Source organism: Myxine glutinosa, chromosome 1 (genome assembly GCF_964187855.1).
Source record: "Myxine glutinosa chromosome 1, kmMyxGlut1.1, whole genome shotgun sequence".
Taxonomy (NCBI): Eukaryota; Metazoa; Chordata; class Myxini; order Myxiniformes; family Myxinidae; genus Myxine; species Myxine glutinosa.
In genome coordinates, this window is record NC_136261.1 from 124,734,434 (window position 1) to 124,752,283 (window position 17,850).

The window sequence follows — 17,850 nt, forward strand, 5'->3', positions numbered from 1 at the left end:
GAAAGGTCACAGAAATGAGTCAGAAATTATGTAAACATACACAAACAGATCTGTAATGTTGTGCTTCAAATTTCTCTAAAAGAGTTGTTTTCTAGGTAAAATATACAGGTGTCTATTGCCCTTTAACCTTAAGGCATGTGGACTATTTGTAACAATTATTTTCTTCTTTTTTTTGCTTCATTAACTTATATTATCACCACTGTTTTACAGTTTGTTATAATAGGGGATTAATTATTTGAGTCATATGGAACATGCTCCACACGTCTTTTTATTAATGTACGATGGCCCATAAGTAACAAAATGTAAGTTATAGAGTGAAAAGTACGAACCATAAATCTCCCTCAAATTATCAAATCAACATGTTAAAATTGCATTACTTTCTTTTGCTTTAAAAACGAAATTGCTTTCTTCCCTGGGACTCAGTGTTTCCTTTAACCAAGTCATGGCATTTGATAAATCAGCAGCTGTGAAACATTGTGTTCATAAGCTTCCTGCTGCTCTTGTAGAGAAAGACAAAGGTGGAGGGTTTTGCCAATTGGAAGCAGACAATTTTGACTGCAATGGAGATACCATCTCTGGACATAATACATTATTTTGAGGGGTTATGCATTAGTTCCTTTCGGGGTGTGATGTACAATTGTGTCAAATTGGATGTAAAATTTTTCAGTGTGACTTTGTGTTTAGTCTGTCAATGTTGTACAAGTTAATGTTGTATAAAAACATTATTGTGGGCCTGGAGTTTGAACAGTATACACAACTACACACTTTAAGTAATATGGTACCATTGCTCTAAGTTTATAAATATGTATTATAATTCAGGGTGTGCTATATATTGTAACTCAGGATGTGCATGTCTGGAAGGTGAAACATTAATGATCCATGCATACATTTAGCTTCAATTTACACCATTATGTGAAATTCATAAATATGTGAAGATTTGTATGGCACGTACTTGTTGCAAAATTCAGTACAACTTTTAAGTACAACTTTCTAAATCAAGCATATATTAGCCACAAACTTGGTACAGGACACAATAAATTGTATGTTTGTGTTTGCCTCTAATTTCATTGATAAATTAGTGCATAGAAAGTGTTTACTTAACAGAAGTTAACGTTATGAAGCCCAAATGGTGGCCATTTTGAAATTTCCCCAAAAAACGTATTTCCCCATGAGTGAATTTATGAGAATTTTTTGTGGCCATTTGAACTCCTAATGTGTTTAAAACACAAATATCGTTATTATCGAAAATGTCTCGGTCATTGTCAATGTCTACTGGGCTAAAGGGAAAAACCTAGAATTTGGAAAAAAATACTTATATAATGCCTTACCTTTTTGGAAAGGTACTGCTGGGTCGTTTAAATCCACAATTAAAAACTTTAGTGGATAACACGGATGACTTAACACTTCTACTGCCTAAAGTCACCATGCTTGTAGCATTACTCATTGTGCATCATCTGCTTCAATTGATAAGCCAAAAATATGATCTGTATTTCATTATAATATTATATATATTCATTATATTATTAAAATATGACTATTTCAAGTGAAGGTACCAAAAATGAGGACCGGTAATCGGATGTTACATCTTGGGACAGCAAGTAATACCAGGATGCTCCTGGGGCTGAGTCAACCCCAGGAGCTACCAATAAACTTTATTTTCTGGGTTTCCATGTGAAAGAAAAATCAACGCAATAGCTGTGAGTATGCAGTGAGAGCACAGCTTTCACTTCACTTGATGAGCAATTCCATGATGATAAGATTGGTGTGTTCATGATGGCCCAGTTCATCAGCTTACTGAATCATCACATCGGATTATGCGCTGTGATGTCTTTATGAGTGTCTGCGACAAGGGTATAGAGATGCAAATATAGATCTGTTTTGGTAAGTGACCAATCATGGTGTTATTGAACTTTTAAATTGATCTCATTATCATCTCACCTTTAGCAGTGATTATCATTTTCATCTCTGCATGTTGTGTCTCTTTGAGTACTGTTGGACTTCACAACTAGGGATTTTCAGATCTCAGTATGGAATACTGTACTCACATCTATAATCTGCGGTCCAACCGGAAACTGGAAAATGATTAGTTTTGTACAATACACGTGACTTTTACATTTTGAGACTGTGAAGCACATACTCATTGTTTATTCAAATGCAGTCTGTCTCTGATTGGCTGCATCATTTTCTGGAGGCGCGGCTGTGCCGCTGATGCTCCCCAGTTCCAGTTATACGGTACTCATTTTGCCGACCTCGGAAGAATGACAGGCTGAGTCAACCCCACCTGGCGTTAATTCAACGGGATTCGAACTCAGGATCTTAGGAACCCAAGCCCGCCGCCCTAACCATTAGGCCAACACCATGTATAAACCTTCACATTAAACCACATAAACCAACTGTCATTTGTGAATTGTCAGAAGCAGATCATGAAAACAGGTTGACAGCTTGTGACAGACACCTGCAGCACTTCGATACAATTCCTAAAATATCAACGGTTATGTTTAGTGTTGAGTGTGCTGTTTACCTCAGTTCATCTCCACGCAGTTTACTTTTGGAGTGATGCAAATTTAAATTATATTGAAGAAGTGCAAGACATAAATTTGCACACCATCCTATTTGTTCCACGGCTCCACGGCTCGGTGCGCTCACATCATAGACCGGTGCCATTGTTGGAGCATTTCCTGTGTGAGCCACCTTGTACTGCAGACCTCACCACAAGCACCATTTTGGACACAGCGCTGACTGCCAGCCGACTGAAAGAAAACACTGTTTTTATTTTATCTTTCCCCTTATTCGTATTTGTGTCTGATTGGAGGATCCTCAAAGTAGGAATTTTGATTATTTTACCTCAACCTTTATTTCGCATTACATTTACTTTCATTAAATTCATTATTTTTGCATTTTATTTGTCATGTTTCTTTGTTCGTGGGTTCGGGAATAAACCCGTATGGCTTCTGTTCATGTTATGGTTTGAGCGACGTTATCGGCCCACCACCTCATTGGTCCTTACTTTGTTGATGCGTCAGTCAACCAGCAGTCATATCTGTGTATTTTGGAGAAGTACCTCACACTTGAACTTGAACGACGTGGACTAGCCCATTACATTTATTTCCAGCAGGATGGGGCACCTGCGCATCATGGATGTGTGGTACAAAATTACCTCAATTAAATTCTTCCAAAATGGTGGATTGGCAAGTCTTCGCCAACACTTCTGTGGCCACTGCACAGTCCTGACCTGCCCATGTGACAATGCTCTGTGGAAGTATGTTAAAACTAAGGATGCAGAACATCACATGGCATCTGTTGATGAACTGAAACAACGCATTCAGGAAGCATTTGGCATCGGTTTTCACACCGTACATGGAGAAAGATTATCTTGTGCCGTGACAACAGCGGATGTCATACGGATGCATTCGATGTATAAGGAGGTAATGTAATTGTTGTATTACTGTAATATCTTATTATTACTCCTGTTATTATGTATTACTGTTATTACTGTAATATGTTATTACTCCTGGGGCTTATTGCTCATCCTGGTAGATGCAAAAAATCTTGTATAAGTAGCAAAAACCGTGTCCTGGGAATTATGAGTGTGATTCACCCTGTACTTTAATTTCTGCTTTAGCTTCTGTCTTTCCCAGTTAAGGTTTTTCTAGTTTCAACATCCTTGCATTAATGGTATCCATCAGCTTTGAAAGTCTTCTTTTCAGAAGATTTATATTGTCACATATTTGTGGGTTGCAACCCCCAACAGGGCCTATTAGGCAACCACATCCCACACCCCAGAAAGCAGCAACAACATACTGAGTTGCAGAGGAAGTTGCAGCCTTGATTCTGAGCACTGAGTAAACAGGCCATTTAAACAAGTGAAAGTGAAAGACGACTCACACCACGAAATTGGTTCCATCAAAGTCTCTTTAACAACAATTTACATGCTGTACCCAAATAACCATAAACCTCTCCTTAACTTAGCAAACGCGCAAAAGCAACATTTCACCAAAATGTGTCAGCACAATCTCTACACCTTTAAACCAGGCCAGCAGTCACAATATGTGGGCACATTGACATGTTCTCTCAAAAATGTGGTAATAGACTTGATGGTGTATTGAGCAACAGAGACTGTGGCCACTAATTTACAACAAAGCATTGCATGGTTCATCTTGGAATATGCGAAACATATGCAGTATTAAGATCGAAATGAGAAAGAGAAGGATTATATGGTTTGGACATGGAACCAGAAGGACAGAGGATGAACCCATTAAGATGATATTGTTACGTTTGTGGGGGTAGATGATGGAATACCAGAGTGGAGGCAGGATTGTATAGGTATAGCATGGACCGTGGATGAGTAAGAGAAATATCCATGTATTAAGTAGGGAAACTGGAGCTTAATTTGTTTATGTGTCTTCAATGAGGGGTGAAGCTATGGTAATTAGATAGCGGTTAAGATTAGTTTTCCCCCAGTATGTGATTGCCCTCGGTGGTTGTTTCCTCCGTTTTTACAATTACAACAAGGCCGGCCAAAAAACCATCCATTAACCAACCATAACCGACATAATTGCCAGCAATGCCGATCGGCGAGTAAGCCACGCCTTAATGATGCTCACACCAAGCAAACAGGCTCCAAAACTAAACCCCACCTCCAGAAGATCGTAACTGGCCAGCCACGCCCCTGAAATTCAGGATTGGTCAGGGTGATGTCAGAGCGAGAAGGTTCGAGCTTCGAGGAGGAAGAAGAGTTGCTCTTTCACTTTTGTCTCTGGCTTTTGGCTGCGGCTGTCTTGTGTGCGTTTGTGAGGAGACTTTTCGGAGCTGTTGTGTGAACTTTTGCAACGTTGGAAGAGAGATTGTTATTGGTCAGTGGTGCTTTCGAGGGAGCTGAGGGCCGCGTTGTGCTCGCTGGCCAGGAATTGAGGGGGGGACATTGGGCCGCCTGTTCCATGGCCCAGTGCGCTCGCATCATTGACTGGCATCATTGTTGGAGCACTTCCTGTGCGAGCCACCTTGTACTGCAAACCTCACCACAAGCACCATTTTGGACAAAGAGCTGAGTGCCAGCCGACTGAAAGAAAACTTTATTTTTATTTTATCTTTCCCATTGTTCGTATCTGTGTCTGAATTGAGGCAAAGTAGGAATTTTTATTATCTTACCTCAACCTTTATTTCGCATTACATTTACTTTCATTAAATTCATTATTTTTGCATTTTATTTGTCGTGTTTCTTTGTTCGTGGGTTTGGGAATAAAACCATGTGGCTTCTGTTCATGTAAGCACCTTGCTGCCTTCCGTCCCATATGTGCCAAAAAGTACCGCCAATTTTCTGGCTGCTGCCTCAGGAGTAAAAACGATCGGTCATTCATCTCCCAGTGGTCTTAATCGCTGGGTGACAGGACAATATTAAGTTTTGAGGGAAACGGAAAAAAAGACCAAGACACAGGCCAAATAAGGCTGGCAGTGATATGTGAACAAGGACGTAAAAAGATCTGAAGATAGAAGATGCAAACAAGAAGACGTCATGCGGAGCACGATACTTGCAAAATCCGCCCCCACCCCCCCCCCCCCCCAAGAAAAAAAATCCCACTCATACAGCAAATTGTCCATTTCATCAAGATTAAAATTGACAATCTTGTTCAAAGCTCGGGTCAATAGGAAGAAAAGTGACGATTTTTCAGTTTAAAAATGATGATTTTGGAAGGTTGACCTTGAGTTGACCTTTGACCTTTTGACCTCAAAAATAGTTCGTTTCCCTATTTAGTGACTCAATGTGCAAATGCTGTTCAATTTTCAATTCAATCAGATGAAAATTGAGGATTTTTGAAACTTGGCCTATGTTGACCTTTTGCCCTATGTTGACCTAAAAAATACTTGGTGGTTGAATTCAGTGACGAGATATGCAAGTCCTCTTCAAATTTCAAGTCAATTGGATGAAAATTGAGGATTTTAGAAATTTGGCCTATGTTGACCTTTTGGCCTATGTTGACCTTTTGGCCTGTGTTCACCTAAAATATAATCTGTGGTTGAATTCAAGTGACCAGATATGCAAGTCCTCTTCAAATTTCAAGTCAATTGGATGAAAATTGAGGATTTTAGAATATTGGCCTAAGTTGACCTTTTGACCTATGTTGACCTCAAGAATACTTGGTGGTTGAATTCAGTGACTAGATATGCAAGGCCTCTTCAAATTTCAAGTCAATCGGATGAAAATTGAGGATTTTAGAATATTGGCCTAAGTTGACCTTTTGGCCTATGTTGACCTCAAGGATACTTGGTGGTTGAATTCAGTGACCAGATGTGCAAGTCCTCTTCAAATTTCAAGTCAATTGGATGAAAATTGAGGATTTTAGAAATTTGGCCTATGTTGACCTTTTGGCCTATGTTGACCTTTTGGCCTGTGTTCACCTAAAATATAATCTGTGGTTGAATTCAGTGACCAGATATGCAAGTCCTCTTCAAATTTCAAGTCAATTCGATGAAAATGGAGGATTTTAGAATTTTGGCCTATGTTGACCTCATAAATACATGGTGGTTGAATTCAGGTACCAGATATGCAAGTCCTCTTCAAATTTCAAGTCGATTGGATGAAAATTAAGGATTTTAGAAATTTGGCCTATGTTGACCTGTTGGCCTATGTTGACCTCAAAAATACTTGGTGGTTGAATTCAGTGACCAGATATGCAAGTCCTGTTCAAATTTCAAGTCAATTGGATGAAAATTGAAGATTTTAGAATTTTGGCCTATGTTGACCTTTTGGCCTATGTTGACCTCAAAAATACTTGGTGGTTGAATTCAGTGACCAGATATGCAAATCCTCTTCAAATTTCAAGTCAATTGGATGAAAATTGAGGATTTTAGAAATTCGGCCTATTTTCTCCTTTTGGTCTATGTTGACCTCAAAAATACTTGGCGGTTGAATTCAGTGACCAGATATGCAAGTCCTCTTCAAATTTCAAGTCAATTGGATGAAAATTGAGGATTTTAGAAATGTGGCCTATGTTGACCTTTTGGTCGATGTTGACCTCAAAAATACTTGGTGTTTGAATTCAGTGACCAGATATGCATGTTCTCTTCAAATTTCAAGTCAATTGGATGAAAATTGAGGATTTTTGAAATTTGGTCTATGTTGACCTTTTGGCCAATGTTGACCTCAAAAATACTTGGTGGTTGAATTCAGTGACCAGATATGTAAGTCCTCTTCAAATTTCAGGTCAATCGGATGAAAATTGAGGATTTTAGAAATTTAGCAAAGTTGGTGACCTTTGGCCTTTGTTGACCTTTGGACCTTTTGACCCCAAAAACAATAGGCTTCTTGCTTTGACCAACTCTACCATTTGGTGAAGTTTCATGAAGATCAGTTGAAAATTGTGACCTGTAGGCCGGTGACAAACAAAGAAACAAGAAGACGTCATGCAGAGCACGATACTTGCAAACCCCACCCCCCCCCCCCCCCCCCCCCGCCAAAAAGGTTTCCATTGATACAGAAAATTGTCCATTTCATGAAGATTATAATTTATGATCTTGATTGTGACAATTGGTTGAAATTGTCACAGGTTGAAAAGTGACAATTTTTCAGATGAAAAATGATTTTAGAAGTTTGACCTTGAGATGACCTTTGACCTTTTGACCTCAAAAATAGTTGGTTTCCCAATTCAGTGCGGCAATATGCAAATGCTGTTCAATTTTCAAGTCAATCGGACAAAAATTGACGTTTTTTCAGATGAAAAGTGATGATTTTGGAAGTTGACCTTGAGTTGACCTTTGATCTTTTGACCTCAAAAATAGTTATTTCCCAATTTAGTGACAATACACAAATGCTGTTCAATTTTCAAGTCAATCGGATTTAAAATGGCGATTTTAGGAATTTGACCTCAAGATGACCTTTGACCTCTAAATCAATAGGTTTCTTTATTGGGACGACCTATACAACTTGGTGAAGTTTCGTGACGATCGGTTTAGAATTGTGACCTGTAGGCCGGTGACAAACAGACAGAACCACAAACGCAACCGACCAATATACTTGAAAAATCTTCGATTTTGCAAGTAATGAAAGGACCAAATGAAGATATGCCATCAATCAACTAACACCCTAAATAGGGGAAAAGGTCATTAAATGAATATATGATGTTATTATGATGTTTTGTATGTTGTGTTTGCATAAAGTACCATCTTTCCTCTTTGGTCTGGTTGACATTGTTCACACTTCAGAGAGTAGTCAGGAAAGGATGGTCATTTTTTCTGGGGTCTTTTCTCTTTGTAATTTGGTGAGGGGTGGGGGTTGTAATTGTAGTTCAGTTTTTTTTGGTTGATCTCCTGGCCTTGTTGGTCATGAGAAGTCATTTGACCCCTACCCCCATGGCCCCACACCATCTATTTCTTATAAGTCTTATGAGTGTAGCTACACTCTACCATAATTGCATTCGGTTTCATTTTCTATAGGAGTCCTCGCTCCCTGTGAATGGTGTACTTGGCCATGTGTTATTGGCAGTTCTGGGGTTTAGAACTTTTGACTTCTGCTTTATCTCCCTGAACCATGATTTTGTTGTGTCTCTAAGTTAGTGTGGAGTCGATGCTCCTTTTTAAACCCAGCTAAAGGTCATGTTGTATACCTTTTATGCAATGGAGGCATCAGCTGCTCTTATGTGAAAGTGTAGATAGCTTGCTATGCTGACATTTGGTGCCATTCCATTTGGTGAGAAGCCATTCCTGCTTGTTTTGAATGGTTTGTGTATTTTGACCGAGGCTTGGCAAAGCCGCATCATGCTGCAGCAAAGGGGATTATGATTGGAATAGACCAGGGGCATGGATATAACGTTGTGCAGCCAAAATGATGTTGTGGATGCTGTCAGCTGGGCCAATTTATCACTGGGTGCACATTGAAGTACCGCACGCTCATTGTGGTCATCTCTGACATGGGAGGGAACAATGCACTTCCTACGTACAGCGGAACTTCTTTGCCGCAGGAACATGCATTCTGTTCCTGCCTGCAAAGCTATGCCATTAAAATGCGGCAGTCTGAAGCCTGTAGGAGGATTTGGGGGAAATAGGAGCAGGCCCTTTAGCTTCTGTTTGTGATCCCTGGATGTGGATTCATAAGTTGCAAGGCTGGTTGGAATTTCAGAGCTGATCTCCATGGATGAAGGACCTCAAGTGCAAGCTAGTACCTTGCATCACCAATGGCACTGCAGTCTTCCATTGAGGATGAGAGTGATTGGAAGCTTCAGTGCCAGTTGAGGAGGGCATGCATTCATTAATTTTATATGCAGCCTGTGGATACTGGTTGCAGGTAGATGAATGATGAATGATGGACATACGTCCAGGCTATTCTGCCAGTGAAAGGAAAACATGAATTATCTGAATGCATAACTGTTAAAAGCACACAAAAGAAGGAGAAGGCTCACTTGGCAAAGGCCCCACATGGGAAAAGGACCCCAAAAGGAATGTGTCCATAAAGTCATTTGTGTCTGGTGGTCTATTTGAGAGGAAGGGTAAATTTACTTAGGTGCAGGAGCAGAAACAGCTGAGGGTAGTACTAGGCAGCCTTAGGGGTGGATCCCGAAAGGACGAAGGGAGTGAAACCTCTTCCACTGCTTCACCTTTCTAATCCCAAGAAAATATATGCCCTCTGTGGGTGGCAGAAGCAATGGGGGTTAAAATACACTCTTTTGCCTGAAGATCTGGCCATATTATCCCCAAGACAGTGTGATGAATAGGTTTTTGATCCCAGAAGAAGACAATTTGATTTTTCTGGGGAAGAGTACGATAAATTGATAGAACCTGGATGTCGAAGTTTAAATCCACCTGTCTTGGAGAAACCACAAAGGAAATTATCCTGGTGACCCAGCATTTGCAGTCAAAAAGGGAGAAGCCCATGAAGTCTTAACCTGTATCTACTCACACGTCTCCACAGGTTTGTGTTTGGTGGTCATACTCGTACTCATTTCACTAAGCTTAACATTGCTTGATGCAAGAGGACTGCAGGCTCAAGTGAAATGCTGTGTTTGAATAGTTGCAAAATTCAAATTTAGATATTGGCTTCTTGCAGAATTGCAAATGCTGCATGGGGAGCATCATTGCCTGAATGCAGATTGACAGTATGGAGAGTGATCTTGGTCTGGAGATAATTTTACCAAAAGTTATAGTCTGAATTTCCTCATTCCGAGCCAAGAGATTGAAGTTCTTAGTTTAGGCAAAAGTTTTTCTGAGATGTTTAGCCTTACACGGGGCGGTTGTCTCTTCAAACACCTTGAATGTGGCCAATGTATGCAATCTTCAGGTTTTAGAGGTAAAGTTGGTCCCCCACCACCAGTTGGTGCTCCTCCATAATTCTCAGACCCTGGTTATTGTTGGGGAGAGGGAAGAGTGGCCCTTTTTCCCTTGGCCAGTCCGCTGTGCACTTAATGAGATTAGGAACTCCATATTATGGGAAGTAGGTGCATGCGGAGGGGGGGGGGGCGGGAGGGAGGAGGGTGTCATAATGTCAATTGGATTGGTTTAATTTGTAGCCATCCAAATAGGAATGAGTACTGCTATTTGCTTCCAAATCATATGACTTCAGAACTTCCAAATTATGGTTATTTCAATTATTTGTCCCTCAGGGTTAACACAGACCTATGTTCAAATGTGTAGGCATTGCTGAATTATATTAGGTAACTCTTCCTGTTCCATTGCTTGGTGGGAAGATGGGAAAATGTAGGACTGCAGGTTTCTTCTATGCAGCTGGGTGTTGGAGATCTGCCAGAAAGTGTAGAAGGGAGGTGCCCTTTCCTGGCCATATCCAGCACTAGTAAACATTGCTTGACAATGGGATTGATACGTCCTATAATATTTGCCAGGCCAAAAATAGAATCTTCCATCTTCTCGAGGACAAGGTAAGAATCATCATCTTTCACAGCAGAGTAGAGGTTTTGGAGGAAGGTGAAAAATGCATCGGCTTTTTTTTCCAAGAGTATGCTCGCAAGAAATACCATTTGGCCAGTTAAGGAAGATGTTTTTTTCATCAGAACTCTTTATTGAAGGCAACGGCGGATTACCACCACACGCTCTTTGTGAGACGGGCCATTGACCTGGGCCAGATAGCTGTATGGGTCAATTGGGTCATTTTCTGAGAACTGTGCAGTAGGAGCTTTGGGGAGAGCTGTTGAACCTGGATGGATGATCCTCCAAATGTACAGATTTAGTAACCAATAAAACTTCAGAGGCTGACCTTCTAATGGAGTTTTATTGGCAGATCTGGTATATTTTTGGAGATTTTCTTCAGGCATTGCAGGAGTTCGAGGCCTCTCTGGAGTTTCCAGAATCGATGCATCACCGGATGCACATCCTTTTGCACAAGGGGAGTGATAGGGAAGACTTGTTCAACTGGCACCTAGCCGATCACCTTGTTAGGTCTGAACTGGAAAATACTATCCAAGGTGTTGGCCAAGCATTTTTGTGAGATTAAGGCAGCTATAATGCAGCCAGACCAGACCTATGCTGATCAAGATCACATGAAGTCTGAATGCATGTGTCTAGTTCAGCAAGAAATTAATTTTGTTAAGAAGGGAGTTCTTCCAATGACTATAGTCAGTTTTAACCAGGGGAAAGCTTTCCGTACATTGTCACATGAATAAAGTTTTAGATCGTTTTGTCCTTGGGCCTTGGACGATACATGTTTCATTGAGTTGGTTCCCAGTGTATTGGTATTGAAGCCGAAGTTTAGTCAATGACGACCTTTCACGGGATTTTCCATCACCTCCAGTTACACGCATCATTGTCCTATGAAGCCTGTAAATGGAAGTGCCCCTTCCTAAGGTTTTGCATACCCAGAAAGAGAAGGGGGGCATCTAAATGTGAGCCTGTTGGTGGATGATGAGTCATTTTTTGTTGGTCATTACAATCATTTTAGTTTAGCCTCATTTTCCAAAATGAACACTCCGAAGAATGAGGTCATGCACTTAAAGTGGGAGTCTATCTTTTAATACTCTGTGGAGATTTTTACATTTCATTTTTGGATTGCATAGAAATTATTTTCTTCCTGATATCAGCTTTTAACCAAAAGCATATTTCTCTGTCTGAGATCAGCACAATCTCTCTGACACCATATTCTGCCATTTGTTTCGTGTAACTATGCAGGAGCAGCTGCGCACCGTCTCTGAGGACTTGGAATCTGTGACGCAGCGATTCCGTGACTTTGAATCCGACGTGTTCAACAGATTTGATGTGCAGACGAACACCCGGGAGAGCCTATCTGAATGGACTGAAGCCATGCAGGTGGGTTTAGCTTCCAGATTTGGGCCCTTATATTTTGACAGTTAACCTGTTATTTTTTCAAGTTAAAATGTTTTCTGCTGCAAGCATTTTATTTCAGATGAATCTATTGCAATATGTAATTAGAAGCTCAGGAATTGGGCTCAAAGAGTTAACACAACAGTTGCAGGACAAAAAGGGTTACAATCAGGTAAGTTGCTTGGAAATTTGGTAACATGCAACCATTTACATCTTGTTTGCAGATGAGACAGTCAGCTTAATATACACTCTGAAAAGGTGTGTTTTCCAGGTTGTACTATTTGCTACATGTATTCCACCAGACTGTAGCTTTGGTCTGATTCAATTCCATGAAGGATCATCATCATCATCATCATCATCATCATCATTTTGGTTTATAGGGGACTGGAAACACTGGAAAAGGCAGTCTAAAGACTGATATTTGTCAAGTTTAAAATAATAAAGGTGTTTCATTACATTTACGTATATATATATATATATATATATATATATATATATATATATATATATATATATATATATATATATATATATATATATACAGTATATATATATATATATATATATATATATATATATATATATATATATATATATATATATATATATATATATATATATATATATATATACATATATATATATATATACATATATATATATATATATATATATATATATATATATATATATATATATATATATGTGTGTGTGTGTGTGTGTGTACAGTGCATTCAGAAAGTATTCAGACCCCTTCACTTTTTTCACATTTTGTTATGTTGCAGCCTTATGCTGAAATCGTTTAAATTCATTTTTTCCCTCATCAATCTACACTCAATACCCCATAATGACAAAGAGAAAACAGGATTTTAGAAAGTTTTGCAAAATTTATTAAAAAGAAAAAACTGAAATATCACATTTACATAAGTATTCAGACCCTTTGCTGTGACACTTGAAATTTAGCTCAGGTGCCTCCCATTTCTCTTGATCATCTTTGAGATGTTTCTACACCTTGATTGGAGTCCACCTGTGGTAAATTCAATTGATTGGACATGATTTGGAAAGGCACACACCTGTCCATATAAGGTCTCACAGCTGGCAATGCATATCAGAGCAAAAACCAAGCCATTAGGTCGAAGGAACTGCCTGGAAAGCTCAGAGACAGGATTGTGTCGAGGCACAGATTTGGGGAAGCCTAGAAAAAAAATTCTGCTGCATTGAGGGTTCCCAAGAGCACAGCGGCCTCCATAGTTCTTAAATGGAAGAAGTTTGGAACAACCAGGACTCTTCCTAGAGCTGGCCGCCCGGCCAAACTGAGCAATCAGGGGAGAAGGGCCTTGGTAATAGAGGTGACAAAGAACCCGATGGTCACTCTGGCTGAGCTCCAGAGATCCTGTGTGGAGATGGGAGAAACTTCCAGAAGGACAACATCACTGCAACACTCCACCGATCTGGGCTTTTTGGCAGAGTGGCCAGACGGCAGCCTCTCCTCAGTGAAAGACACATGAAAGCCCACTTGGAGTTTGCAAAAAAGCACCTAAAGGACTCTCAGACTGTGAGAAACAAGATTCTGTGGGCTTTCATGTGTCTTTCACTGAGGAGAGGCTGACGTCTGGCCACTCTGCCATAACACACAGATCGGTGGAGTGTTGCAGTGATGGTTGTCCTTCTGGAAGTTTCTCCCATCTCCACACAGGATCTCTGGAGCTCAGCCAGAGTGACCATCGGGTTCTTGGTCACATCTCTTACCAAGGCCCTTCTCCCCCGATTGCTCAGTTTGGCCGGGCGGCCAGCTCTAGGAAGAGTCCTGGTTGTTCCAAACTTCTTCCATTTAAGAATTATGGAGGCCACTGTGCTCTTGAGAACCTTCAATGCAGCAGAGATTTTTTTGTAGGCTTCCCCAGATCTGTACCTCGCCACAATCCTGTCTCTGAGCTCTGCAGGCAGTTCCTTCGACCTCATGGCTTGGTTTTTGCTCTGATATGCATTATCAGCTGTGAGACCTTATATAGACAGGTGTGTGCCATTCCAAATCATGTCCAATCAATTGAATTTACCACAGGTGGACTCCAATCAAGGTGTAGAAACATGTCAAAGATGATCAAGAGAAATGGGAGGCACCTGAGCTAAATTTCAAGTGTCATAGCAAAGGGTATGAATACTTTTGTAAAAGTGATATTTCAGTTTTTTCTTTTTAATAAATTTGCAAAACGTTCTAAAATCCTGTTTTCTCTTTGTCATTATGGGGTATTGAGTGTAGATTGATGAGGGAAAAAATGAATTTAAACGATTTCAGCATAAGGCTGCAACATAACAAAATGTGAAAAAAGTAAAGGGGTCTGAATACTTTCTGAATGCACTGTATATAAATTACAATGGCACTCGGTAGAGTGCATACCTTTGCCAGGCTGAACAGTGTAGATTTTGTATCCCACTGATAGGCCGGATCTGGATTCGGACCTGAACCAAAATCGAATCGGCTTGTTCTTGTCACATACCGAATGTGACCACCAAGTTTCATCCAAATCCGTCCATAACGTTTTGATATCGTGCTATGTATTGGTTTTAGCCCAATCACTCAATGGTGAAGAATCACTTAAAAATTTATTCTAGCCAGATCCGGATCTTCACCAAAATTGAACCAATTCTTCCTTGTCACACACACAACCTCTCCACCAAATTTGGTCCAAATCCGTCCACAACTTTGACATATCCTGCTATGTATCGTTTTTGGCCCTATCTCCCAATGGTGAAGAATCACTTTTAAAATTCTACTAGCCGGATCCGAATCCGGCTCTTCAACAAAATCTAAGCATTTCGTTCTTGTCACATACACTACCTCTCTGCCAAATGTCGTACGAATCCATCCACAACTTTTTGAGATATCTTGTTCACAAACAAACATACAGACAGGGGTGAAAACATAACTGCCATCCACCTTCGATGGCAGAGGTAATTATAATTTTATAAAATTACATTAATATGAATATTAATATGCATCAAAATAAATGTATGGAATAAAAAAATGCAAATTCGCCAGAAAAGGCGACATTGTAGATTATCAGGAGATATTACATGCCTCATCCATTGTAGTCAAATTAGCCCAGCAGATATGTGAAAAAATTGTGCTTTTGGTGATACAAGCATGAAATTTTGAACACTGATAGAGCATACTACTAGGAAGATTTTTGGATATAGGGGCATTCAAATCTTTTCCTAGGGACAAAATGGCGGCCATTTTAAAAATGGCCGTTTACGGATAATAAGATACACAGTACCGATGTCTATAAAACTAGATTTACTTATTGCTCAAGCACACCTATGATGTTTTTTTCACGTAAACAGGTTGTAAGATCATAATTAAATGTCAACAAACTCACATAACATTTATTTGGTCCTTATTCTTTACAAAAATAATTACTTTTTGAGCTATTTTGAGCAAACTCCAGAAACACAATGGAAATGAAGTGAAAATGCCACATTAACGCTGTGGAAGTGACTTTCACTATAAAACAGTCTACAAAACAGTCTTCCACATGTTTGTGTATATGTAACAGGTGTGTTATTCCTCCTGTATACTATCGTGTGCACTCCCCTGCACAGTGACACAGAGCTGAGCACTGGAGTGCGGCCTTAACACACTTGCACTGTTTCCTGCAACCCTTCTTGCATCCACATCTAATCAATTGTCGGCATGCCTCAGTTGCCTCTGTGAGGGTTGTCCAATATATCCCCCAGCCGTTATTACTCTGTTTCCAACCCCATTCACTTGGCGATGGGAGCTCAGGTGCGCAAATCATCATCTGGCCCCAACAAAAGCCGGCTTGGTAGGCAGCTCTCTTGATGTGTTGTCTGAGGGCTTCTTGCGTTGGTGGGATAGCCTCTATTGATCTACCAGTCTGGGTGAAGAGATGCTTGCGGGCATCGTTAACATGTTCCTGGCTGCTTGTTCGATCGTAGAGCAGAACAACAAAACGCTCCAGTGGATCCATGTTGTCATTTGCAGTTGAAATGGTTGGTGTGGCAGCCAGTGCGCAGAAAGCTGAGGTGACCTCATCATAGGCTTTCCATGTTTCCCATGCTGTTTTCTTCCCCCTTCCGCCGAAGCAGGACACGGTGTCACACCCAGTGAAGGCGTGGAAGAATGGCAACCCTCGGCACTTGTTTGGTCCCAGTGCCACAGCCATCTCGTGAGCTGCCAAGTGCCTGAAATTCTTCCCTGTGCCAAAAGCAACCCAGAGTTCATCGATGTCAAGATATCCAGTTGCTGCCACTGCAAGGATCAAAACATCTGTGTCCACTGTGCGGATTGACACCTTGGTATAGCCCTGTCTGACTGCATCTTGGACATGGAGTAGTATCCTTGTATCTGCCTCCTCGTGACTACACGGGGAAAGACCAGTAACATCTCGTGGCTGTGTACAAAAAACTTCTTTGTGGTTTGTGGTGACGATTTGCTTGTCAGTCTCAATGTTTGCTATCCTCGTTGCTAGAAAGTCAAACAACTCCACCTTGTTCTCGTCTATGCGAAGGAAGGCCTGCCAGTTTCGAGGGATGGAACTAGATGGCTCAACTCGTCTCCTGGTGCCTTTACCCCTCGTCTTCCTGGTGTCGGCTTTCAAACTGTCTGGGAAATATTCATCCCAGATAATATCAACCCTGCTCTTATTTTGTATCTGAGATGTGATGTATGGCAAGAATACTAGTGATGCATACTCAGAGAAGGTCTTCGCATTACGAGGTGCCAGCATGTTCACGATGGCTGCTCCATCCAGGATCATGACTTCAACAGGGGGGCTTACATCATCATTTTCCCGTGAGGTGATCAGATCTTCTAAGCACCCAACCAGATCAGACTTGGTTCCAAGCCGGATTTTGCCCATTTGTGACAATGCAGGGGGACAAGCTTGGTTTTCATGTGCAAAGAATTCATCAAGATCTCCATTCCGTGTCTGGGATGCAATAAACAGCCTGGAGAACAGAACGCAGTCATTCTTCAGAGATACCACCTTCAACTCTGTTCTTGACTTCTCTCTGACTGGGGGCCGGCTGAAGAGAGGGAGATTGTTTCTTTTTATTGGGTCAGTGATAGGCTTTGTCTGATGTACAAGCCTCTCGTTCACATATGTGTCATACTGTTCTTTTCCCAGCTTCTCGATCTGGTAAAGGGTGTTGATGACTGCTGGGTCTGCCAGGTCTCTGCTGTCTAGCACCAAGAGATCTTTGCTGTCGTCACAGAATGGGTTCCCCATCTCTCCTATGACACGGGTGAGTGCTCTCACATCTCGAGCAAAGGCTACCTGCGTGTGCTTTGTCTGTTCATGGTGTTTTAGTTCAGTTTTCCTAATTCTTTTTTCTGTTGTGGCCTCGAACTTATAGATCAGTTTGGCCATCTCTGGACCAGACACCATCCATCGGCGCAAAGCTGCAGCATTCTCCGTAAGACCTACAGCCCCTCCATCACCTTTCACCAATGCATTATTTTGCTCGTGTGCCTGGTCTAAGGCTATGGCAGAGAATGCACGTGTAGTCTTCTTCATGGTGAAGTTTCCTGCCAGAAACTGTGCGTATACAGTTGGATGCTTTGTTGCA

The 17,850-nt window shown here is 40.8% G+C and overlaps 2 protein-coding genes across 3 annotated transcripts in view; both read left to right on the top strand.

The window, feature by feature from the left end:
* Window positions 1–17,850, top strand: part of LOC137428074 (protein mono-ADP-ribosyltransferase PARP12) — a 1,016,466-nt gene that overhangs the window by 149,742 nt on the left and 848,874 nt on the right. The window lies entirely within an intron of this gene.
* LOC137428058 (olfactomedin-like protein 3A) overlaps window positions 1–17,850 on the top strand; it is a 122,786-nt gene that overhangs the window by 46,004 nt on the left and 58,932 nt on the right. Inside the window, exon 2 of one of the 2 annotated variants that reach the window (XM_068117999.2) lies at window positions 12,106–12,243. In XM_068117999.2, coding sequence (XP_067974100.2) covers window positions 12,106–12,243 — 138 coding nt within the window. Of the gene's footprint in view, window positions 1–12,054; window positions 12,244–17,850 lie in introns of both variants that reach the window. The other variant, XM_078776818.1, reaches the window with a different exon arrangement.